Source organism: Berghia stephanieae, chromosome 5 (genome assembly GCF_034508935.2).
Source record: "Berghia stephanieae isolate SIO BIC M18660-M18661 chromosome 5, UCSD_Bste_1.3, whole genome shotgun sequence".
Taxonomy (NCBI): domain Eukaryota; kingdom Metazoa; phylum Mollusca; class Gastropoda; order Nudibranchia; family Aeolidiidae; genus Berghia; species Berghia stephanieae.
In genome coordinates, this window is record NC_088364.1 from 61,964,425 (window position 1) to 61,975,623 (window position 11,199).

Below are 11,199 nucleotides of genomic sequence, written 5' to 3' on the forward strand. Positions count from 1 at the left end.
GAATAATTGTTGTTCCGATGTTTAATGAACATATCTTTCCATTACAAGCTATGAGAGTTCCAAAATCTCTATTCATTTTTTTTTTTTTTTCGTTCTTCTCTTTCGTAGTCCCAGAGGCAAGTCACCCCCTCCCGAAAGTTGTGTTTTTAGGAACGGGCTCTTCAGAGCCCAACAGAATCAGGGCACAGAGTTGTATTGTTGTTCATCTAAGGTAAGGAATAACAACCAAGCACCCACTTACCACCATGGACACGTCGAGAGCATTTGAGCGTTTATATAGAGCAGTATCCACTGAATGTGCTCAAAGCGCTTTGCAAGGGGTCCTAAGGCAACAGCAACACTTAACATGTAGGATGTACGACATGATGTCTGTTAGGGGATATTATCATCTTTTTTTTTTTTTCTTGACAAAGAAATCCAGTTGTTTGAATTTGGTCTTGAGTTTTGACTTCTCCAGTTCTGTTACGTAAATTGTCTTTTAAACATAGCACAATAAACTCTACTGTGTAGCGCTCTTAAGTGCGTTTAGTGCATATTACGCTATATAAAATCTATTAATTATTCAATTAAAATTTATTTTTTTTTTACTATCCCTGTAATGCATTGAAATCTTGGTCCTATTTGTCATTGTGATGAACTACAAGGTTTAAGTTTATTCAAGATGTTCTGACTCATTTAGGGGGTCCCAATAGCTCAGTTGGTAGAATGCGCGCTTCATACACAAAGGGAATGTGCTCGATCCTCGATGAAGTTGAGATTTTTTTTCTGACCCCTCTGTCGACCCAGAAGTGATTGGGTTTCTGGGACTATTAGATCTGGCAGAAAGTACTTTGCAATAGATTAGCGTCCTGTCTATAGGGTAGCAAGCGATTGCTGTTGTCTGTTTCACGCTGTAGAAACCGGTATAAACTCCGGCTCCATGGGCCTAATAGCTCTGAAGAATAGAAAAAAATTTTTTAAAATAAAAATTACCTTTTTTCATCCTAATGGGGAAATTTGTCTTTAGGGTCTATTCCAAGGGAAGATTGGAATAACTCAGGCGTGAGTCGCAGTGCAGTGCTGCAAAGTGAGCTAGGGTGCTGTGACTTGCTCAAGTCTGCACAGCGTGGCAGGTGATCAAACTCAGTACCTTTTGTTTATGAAGCAAAGACTGTACCGCTGAGCCACGCTGTCTTCTTAGGTTGAAAGCAATGCAGATTATATTAAGACTATAAGGCAGACAGCTGTAATTGTCTTTATATTGGAACTCTTTCAGCGCCATTGGCTGCACTGTGCAGCCAGAGCAGAATCTGTTCTACTGGCCAATGGCTGCACAGTGCGGCCCTTCTTGAAAGGCAAAAATAATAATGTAATCCAATCCTAATAAATTTAACCAACGGTATCATTTCTTTCATCAGAATATTCAATTGGCTGGCCCAAGGGGGGTATTTTACTTGAGATTTTGCACTGAATTCGAATGTCGCTTTGTCTTAGCTTGTCATTCTCACACTGCCTCAATCAGGCGTCAGCCATCATTTTGTGACGGAAATACGAATATAGCGTCAGTACTGAAAGAGTGAATGTTTATTTATGTATTAATATTTATTTTTTAAAAAAACCTTTTCAGTGAAGACACCACTATCATGTTGGACTGTGGTGAGGATTCCTACGGACAATTCTTTCGTTTCTATGGGAAAGATGAAGCCGGTCAAGCTCTCTTGAAATTGAAAGCGATTTTCATATCTCACATGCATGGAGATCATCATTTGGTAAGTGGTTATTCATTAGTTGGCTCAGATTGTGTGTATGTGTGTGTGTTTTTTTTGTTTGTTTTTTGGGTTTTTTTTATAAGAGTAAAATCGTTTTCTTGACAACAAATGCATAAAAGTATGGTTTGTACTGTATGTATTCGCATAAAGGACACTCCAGTATATAAGACGTATACCCCCTACTTTAGATAAATAATAAATAAATAAAATTAAATTCCCTTTATTCATCCCCAAGGGGAAATTTGTCTTTAGGGCCTATTCCAAGGGAAGACTGGAATAACCCAGGCGTCAGCCGCAGAGCAGCGCTGCAAAGTGATCTTGAGTGAGGTGACTTGCTCAAGGCCACACAGCGCAGCGGCAGGTGATTGAACTCTGTACCATTCGGGTACGAAGCAAAGACTGCAGCATTGAGCCACGCTGCCCTTATTTTTAGATTAAACAAAACAAATTTGGACAAAATGCTGGTACTAATATATAAAGCACACCCATTTTTTTCACAAAAATGATACACGATATTTTGCTAACCTGCAAGTCGGAAGTCCTAGGTTTGAGAGTTTCTTACCAAAATAAAGAAAGGTCCTTTTAATCGATCAATATTTAAAGGACGAGTATTCTGGCCAAAAGTTTGAATACATGTTTTTTTTGAGAATACAGCAAAACTAATGTAATCTAACACAAAGCAGTAAAACACAAGTCCTTAGTGGAAAGTGAATGATGTATTCAGTATTACAACTGTGTTAAATTATTTGTCACATTGTAAATTGGAGAATGAAAATATCTGTGCAAATCTCCAACAATTTTGATAGAAATTTTTTGGATTACACCACTCAACATTTGTTTATTAATACTGTGAGTTTAGGTAAAATACTCATATCATCTACCAGCCGGATATAATGTACCAACACACAAAACTTTGGGTAACCTTAAACGTTTTTAGTCTGGTTGATAGAATTTAGTGAGTACTTATCATTAAAATGGCTGTCTAAAAACAATAACAAAGAGCTGAGTGACGTGAATTTCGTTCTATCTATTAAATAAGTGACAGCCCATGTTATTGACATGAAATGTTTTTGTTCAAAGGGGTTATTGACACTGTTGAAAGAGAGAAGAAAGTCATTTGTGAGCCACGGTGTGACCTTTGAACCCGTCATCTTGATGGCGCCGATTCAGATGAAAAGATGGCTCAAGTTTTACCACTGTGAAGTGGAGCAAATCTTTCACTTATTCAGGTAATTAATTTGTTAGATAAGGTAAACAATTAGCAATAGTCCAATAGCTTAACGTGGGTCCCGATAACTCAGTTGGTAGAGCACTCACTTCACACTCAAAGGGACTGAGATCGATTCCGGGTGCAATCGAGATTTTTTTTCCGGCTTCCCTTGTCCACCCAACAGTGGTTGGGTAGCTGAGTCTGTTAGATCTGGTGGAAAGTACTTTGCAATGGACTAGCATTCTATCCAAAGGGTAGCAAGCAATTGCTATTGTCCGATTCACGCTATAGAAACCGGAATAAACTCCGGCTCCATGGGCCTCATGGCTCTGTATGATTACAAATAGCTTGATCATGTCATAATATATGGGAACAAGGTACAGTAGGTAGTTTACTAATACAGACCTGCCAACCCTTTTTATTCCAAAAGTGGAATCAGAATGCCAGGAAATAGGAATTTCTTAACAATGGATAATTCTGTATAAAACTTACCACCATCTTTGCCACCAAAAACATAAAGACAGTATTCTGGCACAGCTGGCAGAACTACGTAATATCACATGTATTAGGTAATGGAATCGGGAAGGGGGAAAGGAGTGCAATTAATTTTCCTACTTGGCTCCCTTTTGGCAATCATTTTAAAAAAATCACTTTTTAACACCCCTCCCTCTTATTTTATTCTTACCATTATCATCATTTTTGAAATTCGTAATTTTAGAGACAATGGCAGAATAGCTCTTCTCTTTATTCTTAGTATTTTGTCCGTGCCAGACATCTTTATCTGGGTCGTCGAGTCAGTCTCCAGTGTGGGTTAGCCCTTATTACCTCTAGTGATTGCTTTCAGTACCACTTTGGAAGGAGTGCTCAGTATTGGACAGGATGGATTTTTGTGCTCTGTTGGTAGAGCAAGTCGCTTTACAAGCACAAGGACTGACTGTTATCAATCCTAATTGCAGTTGAGATAATTTTTTTCCGACCCTTCCCCCCTCCCATATCCACCCTTTTCATTCAGATCTGGCAGAAAGAACCGTGACAAAGACTAACATCCAATCCAAAGGGTTGCATGCAATCACCGCTTTCCATTTATTGCTTTAGAAACTAGGATAAGCACTGGCCCCATGGGCCTTGTGACTCTAAAGGAACAGTTTTTTTGCCTTATTTTTTGGTGCTATACAAATACATTATTATTTTAGTATATGAAATAGTATATAAACGATGTTCGGTTTAACCTTTAACCTTCAGGTTTCACAAACACCAAAGAGCTCTTGAAGAATTTGACGACGGTTTGAAGATGAATGTCGCCTCTGATGAAGATATACATAATGAGCTGGGTTTTACGAATGTAAGTTTTGACCAGAAAACCTTTTCTGGGATTGACCTTTGTATAATAGTAAGGGACATAACTCTATATGTGTGCTGATTTGGCAAAACCTGTTGGATGTTGCACAAGCTAGTTTTAAGATATGAGCGAATAAAGGTGAAAAACCATTACATGATATTCGTTTTTTTCATTTCTTCGGTTTTATTATCCACCCAACTACATTCTCACGAAAGGATTTTACAATTTGAAGCTCAGGGAATATATTGTTTTTAAAAGAGATTAAAATGCTCTGGGGAACATATTCTTTCAGAAAATGCAAATCCAAAATTTTCACTTTCCGACTGATTATGTCATATACTGACACAATTGATTTATTTTTAAAATGCTTTTTGTTTGACATGAAAGACATGTTGTAGTGAATTAAATTTGGTATTGAATTTCTGTCGTGCCCACAGTACAGTGCTGTTGAAGTGATTCATGCCAGGAATTCGTACGGTGTCACCTTTACTCATCAGGCGGGATTCAAACTCGTTTACTCTGGCGACACACGACCCTGTGATCGACTCGTACAAGCCGGTAAGATTTTTTGATTTTATGTGAACTTTTAATTAAACTGCAATATACACTAAATATGCTGAAAGGACTTTACAAATGGCCTCAAGCCAACAGCAACATTTGACATGTAGAATGAGACATGACACATATAAGGGACTATTACACTTTTTTTTTTTTTTTTTCTGACAGAGACATGTTATAAGTAGGAAAGCGACTTAAAAATATAATTAAAAACAAATTGAGCTTTTATATAGCTCAATATCCACTAAACATGCTCAAAGCGCTTTACAAGGGGTCCCTGGCCAACAGCAACACTTAACATGTAGGATATTGCCTAAAAGGCGTCATGTCTCGTTCTACATGTTACATGTTGCTGTTGGTCACTGACCCCTTGTAACACGCTTTGAGCACATTTAGTGGATATTGCGCTATATAAAAGCTCAAGTTTTTAAAATACAGAAAACAACTTGACGTACTGACAGACTATTGATACCGTCAGTCTCCACAGACTGGTGAAACCGACAACTGTGATAAATGGATGTTAAGGCGACCTCTTGATATTGTCAAGACTCACAGTGAAATACCTAAATACAAAACCACAACTGACAACTGTCCCAGGTTTACATGGAAATCCCTGATATTTGTTATCATTTTTCTATATTCCAGCTAATTTCCAAAATCTTCATCCTCATACCCATCATCATCATCATCATCATCATCATCATCATCACCTTCATCATCATCATTGTCAGATCTTCAAAAATATCCCAAATTTTCCCACAAATTATATTTTTTTAAATTTGGAAAGTTGAACAAACCAAAAAAAAAACCCCTTAAACAATGGTCCATATATTATTTGTCTATGATTTTTCATTTTCTCCTTAAGGTCAAGACTGTGATCTCCTGATTCACGAAGCAACACACGAAGACGACCTCCTTCCCCATGCCAAAGCCAGCAGACACAGGTAAGATATTCTAAATAGAATTCTAAAAAAGAAGAAAAAAAATTTGAGCTTTTATATAGCGCAATTTTCACTAAACGTGCCCAAAGCGCTTTACAAGGTGTCCCTGTCCAACAGTAACATTTAACATTAAGGACACGACATCACGCCTGTAAGGTGATATTGTAATTTTTTTCGGACAGAGACAACGCTGTTAACGGCCAGGTACTCATTTTACACCTGAGTACGGTGAGAGAATGTGAGTAAAGAGCCTTTTCCAAGGACTCAACTATGCGCCAAGCGAGACTCGAATCCAGGACCTTCCGATCTGAAAGTGAGTGTCATACCACAAGACCACATAGCCGCACAATAATACAATTCTATACATTGCTGCCAACTGCTGATAAATAATCGTTTTGATACAACTTGACTTTCAGGTAAACTCAATACATTTATCGCTTCCTCTCCCCTCAAAAGAAAAGCAATCTGCAGAGAGAAACAAACCAGCATTAAATCGACAATAATTCAGGGATTTTGTAAACTCTTTTTATGGATTTGTCTGAAAGTAGTCCTTGAGAGCCGTAGTTTATCCTGATTTTATAGCATGAAATGGAGGATAGCCATTGCTTGCTATCCTTTGGATAGGACAGTATCGCAATTGGGGGTCCAGATACCTCAATTGGTAGAGAACTCACTTCACACGCAAAGGGACCAAGATCGATCCCCGGTGCAGTCGAGATTTTTATCGGACCCCCCTCCTCACCTGTCCACCCAGCAGTGAATGGGTAGCTGAGTGTTAGATTTGGTGGAAAGTACTTTGTGATAGATTAGCGTCCTATCCAAAGGTTAGCAAGCAATTGCTATTGTCCGTTTCACGCTATAGAATCCGGGATAAACTCCGGCTCCATGGGCCCATTGGCTCTGAAGGACTACTATAAGTCTATCACAAAGTACTTTCCACCATGTCTTACAGACCTAGCTACTCAATCCCTGCTGGCTAAATCGGCGGGTCAGAATTGCATGTGAAGCGAGTGCTCTATCAACTGAACTATTGGGACTCCTGCAGACTGAAAGGTGTGTTCAAATATTTAGGTTTTCGGACTGATTTTATTTCATTTTCATGTATATGTTGCTGCTCGAAGCTCAAAGAAATAAATAACAATGATAACAGATAAAATGGATGTTTCAGGTTTCCCCTTTGTCAACAAAAAAGGGGAAACCGAAACGTCCATTTTATCTGTTTTCGTGTATTAAATTGAAACTTACACTCAATTTCACATTGTTATCTATTTCATTTTCATGTTATGTGGGATTAAGAAGCTTCTTTTATTACCTTGCTAAACAGAAGACTGTTGACCAATTTTACAATTTTATCCCCAGCACCTTCTCGGAGGCGATGGATGTTGGAAAACAGATGAAGGCCAAGCATATTGTCCTCACCCATTTCAGTCAACGCTATCCACACATGGTTCCCTTCCTTGGGATGTCAGTTCCTTCCAATGTTGGCATCGCCTTTGATAATATGCAGGTATGATTTGTTATAGTTTTTCAAAGTTTATTTCATCTTAGGCTTTTGCCAATAATTCATACAATTTGATGACAACATACATGAAAGTGAGAAAAAAAAAGGTAAATGGAAGCAAAGAATAAAATGATACCATAAATAACCACAAAAATACAACAAATGTAATACAACCACCAATAATGATAATAATAATAACGGTGAATAACACAATCCATCGGAAGGTGATAAGGTCTGAACTGAGTTATTGCCAAGCTTAGTTAGAAGGTCATTTTTAAAAAATAAAAAAGCGGGTGGTTGGATGGGAGCATCACCCTTGAATCATATACCTATGATGTTCGCATGGGTGTACGATCCGATAGTGATGTCGTTTCTTCTTCTCTTTACTAGCCTATCCTGCTTCTTTGGTTTGTGATTGTATTTTTGACAGGGGATATTATTTTTTCTGTAAATCTTCTGCCTGTTTGTTCTTGGTTATTTATAATTTAGCTTATGATATCTCTAGGTTATGATTTTGATTTACATTTGTACTATTTTTGTTAGATTGCTTGTTTTTTTGTTTCAGCGGTCTCTCATATAACCTCAATTGTGTTGGAAGAGACCTAAAGCAACAAACAAACAAAAAAAAAATAAAAAATAATGAGTTCTTGTCATAAATGATTAAAGCAACCCTTTTGTACATCTTCGGGAAATATCGAAGCTTAATTTCACTTCTAAATATTTTTTTACAGCTAGTCAAGTTGAAAAAGTATGAAATTTGAGGGAAACAGTCAAATGTGTAGTTGTCTTGTAAATCATCTCTCTGTTATACACTATATTATTTTTTGTTCTACATATATGATTTGTAAACATTTTAGTGTGTTTCTTATAGTGGGGACCTGTGCTTGTGTCAGGATGAGACATTTAGGCGATCTCAAACTAAGTACAATGATAGTGTGCTTTTGGAATCTACATCTGCTCCCTATTTGAAGCTATTCCCCTTTTTCTTGGGTGCTTTAATTGTAATTCTAGAACTTTTTATTATCCCATTTTCTTCCTTTTTACTGGTGCTGATATGACCTAAACGTGTGTCAAGCGCTGTAAAACTCTTAAAAACAAACAAACAAACAAAGACGAATGAGAGATGAGAAAATGCGTTGTCAACATTGGGATCGGGACTGATAATGGGCGAAGTCAAGATTTTTTTGTGAACCACCCTTTTCCAACCAGCAGTGATTTGGTAGCTGGATCAGGCAGATTTCGTGGAAAATACTGTGTAATAGACTACACTGTCCTATCCAAATGGTAACAAGTAGTTGCTGTTGTCCATTTCATGCTAAAGAAACGAGTATCTTCCGGCTCCATGGGTCTTATGCAGAGCTACCGACTTGAAATTTCAAAAATCCGTAGTTTCCAAGAGAAAAAAAACAAAAATTCACTTTAAATAGTTTCACAAATAAAAATTTACTTTTAGCATTGTCCAAAAATGCTCCAAACTCCTGAATATAGGTTTAAAGAACTAAACTTTCCTTTCAACAAGATTTGTTGAGTCAAAGATGTTTATGCAGCCCTGTAGCTGGAGCAAAAAATTCGTATTTTAACGAATTTTTCGTAGTACTAGGCAGGACTGGCTTTATGGCCCTTAAGGACTACACCACATCAATACAAGAATATACATTGTTCATACCATTTGAAAATGTCTTCCCACAGGTATCCCAGCAGACAATGCCTCTCCTATCCAGCTTCATCCCTCCTCTGTCACAGATATTTGCCGAAAAGCTGCAACGATTGGAAATCAAAAGTTTGAAGAGGAACCGAGATCAAGCTAACTTGGATGAATTATGACAAGAACAGAAGTAGTTTTAGTTATAAAGTATATTTATATTGACATTGACTCAATTGTCATTCGGAAACAGGGAATTCGTAATTCATGTGGCTATGTGGTCTTGGAAAAGGCTCTTTACTCACATTCTCTCACTGTACTTAGTGTTAAAAGAGTACCTTGCCATAACAGTTTTGCATCTGGTGGAAAATAAAATATTATAGTATTGCCTTATAGCGTCGGGGTTCATCTTATAGGATTGGCCTTGTGGTGTGACACTTGCCTTCAGACCGATAGGTCAAGGGTCCAATCTTCACTCTCATTGACGCTTGGTGGAGACTTGGAAAAGGCTCTTTAATCACATTTTCTCACTGTACTTGGTGTTAAATGAGTACCATGCCATTAACAGTTTTGCATCTGTTGGAAAACAAAATTGTGATATCACCTTACAGGTGTCAGGGTTCGTCTTATACGTTAAGTTTTGCTGTTGGCTAAGGACTCCTTGAAAAGTGCTCTGACTATGCTTTGTGCAAATTGCACTATATAAATTCTCAAGCTTGTTTTTTTGGGGGGGTTTTTTTTTGGTCTTTTTTGTTGTGCTTTGTTTTGTTTTGTTTTTAATCCGTTATGTTACCTTTTCTTAGGAGCAGGAATTGAAACTATTCCAAAATAAACAACTTTTACCAATACTCTTTTATGGATTCAGTACTTGTTGGATTCCAGCACGCTCTTGGGAGAAGCCAAATAGCGTGCCGAAATCCAATGCTCATGGTAGGTAAACAATACATTCGGTCAGCCAGCTCCAGCGTATCGTATTGCAGAGCTGCTAGAATTCAGCGACTACTGTGTTTTTAATAGAATACTTATATATAGAATGCAACTAGAATACTTAAAGTGTGCAGATGAAATAGTCCCGTTCCTGTGTACGATTTTCCATGAATCCCTGAACAACAAAAGTGAAATAAATAATACAATAGAGATTCATACTTCTTGCATATTGAATAATCTGATGCTCGTCTCGCGAAAGGAAGGTTTATGTCTTTGACTTTTGGTTTTGATGGAGAGAACCCTGTCACTTCTATTAGATGCTGTGATGTATTTATTTAGGGGATGGCTGGAGCATTGTCTAACAAAACAAATCGGCTACTTGTTGAATAAGTCTTTTTTTTTGGTGTTGATGAGCTTGGTGAGCCCTCAACGTTTTCACCCCATGAAGGTTTGACTCAGCTACGGCTTGGCCTAAAAGCCAGAAATGTAGTGGCCAATCTATTGATAAGTAATGTACGATAATGAATATAACAGCCAGCTTAAAAAAATAACAAAATATTAAACGGAAAAGTTCTCATCCCGTCTGGTCGGGGAAAATACAATGGCGAAAGGTAAATGAATTGTAGCATTCTGTAAACCCTCTATCTGGATTTCATGTCATATAACATTAATGCATTGACTGCTTTTTCATTGGCTAAAAGGTGTTTTGACTTCGAAATGTTCGTTTAGTATTTTTTTTTTCATTTTTGAGGCTGTTATACTCAATTTTGTAAAATTACTTATTAATCTAATGAGGATATTTTGATTATGACTTTTTTTGTCTTTGGCTGAAGAGGGGATTTGAGCCCAAAACCTTTCCCCATTTAATATTTTAGATATTTTTTCAAAGCCATTATATTTATTTTTATACATTGCGTTTTTACAGTCCATTAAAAAAAAAAATTACTTTACTGCCCAGAAAGTTTTCATACCGGAGAAGGGTAGATAGAAGCTGTTTTATGTAATAGAATGTTTTATGTAAACTTTGTCCTTTATGTTGGATTGGAATACAATTTGTGATATTCTATTTCCATTTATGTTTTACTCTGCTGAAATGTGATTAAATTTGTTATATTAGATTTTCACGGCGTTCACCATTTTTTTTTTTTTTTTTTAAATGATCAAGTAACAATGCTTAAGTATGTCAACTCTAAAAGCTATATTTTTTTCTTGTAAATCTTTAAAATCTCAAATTTGCCTATGTACATTTAATTTTGATTAATTATGTATCCGTATCCATTTAAAGAGGGAAATAGTCTTTCAAACCCATTCTGCTGGGTGGGGATCCTGGTCT

At 37.1% G+C, this 11,199-nt stretch overlaps 1 protein-coding gene across 1 annotated transcript in view; it reads left to right on the forward strand.

The window, feature by feature from the left end:
* LOC144973369 (ribonuclease Z, mitochondrial-like) overlaps positions 1 to 10,986 on the forward strand; it is a 31,414-nt gene extending 20,428 nt beyond the window's left edge. Inside the window, exons 14-21 of the mRNA XM_078915708.1 lie at positions 109 to 211; positions 1,607 to 1,748; positions 2,829 to 2,977; positions 4,201 to 4,300; positions 4,735 to 4,855; positions 5,721 to 5,799; positions 7,156 to 7,303; positions 8,987 to 10,986. Coding sequence (XP_078771834.1) covers positions 109 to 211; positions 1,607 to 1,748; positions 2,829 to 2,977; positions 4,201 to 4,300; positions 4,735 to 4,855; positions 5,721 to 5,799; positions 7,156 to 7,303; positions 8,987 to 9,121 — 977 coding nt within the window. The 3' untranslated portion in view covers positions 9,122 to 10,986. The remainder of the gene's footprint in view (positions 1 to 108; positions 212 to 1,606; positions 1,749 to 2,828; positions 2,978 to 4,200; positions 4,301 to 4,734; positions 4,856 to 5,720; positions 5,800 to 7,155; positions 7,304 to 8,986) is intronic.
* Positions 10,987 to 11,199: the final 213 nt, after the last annotated feature.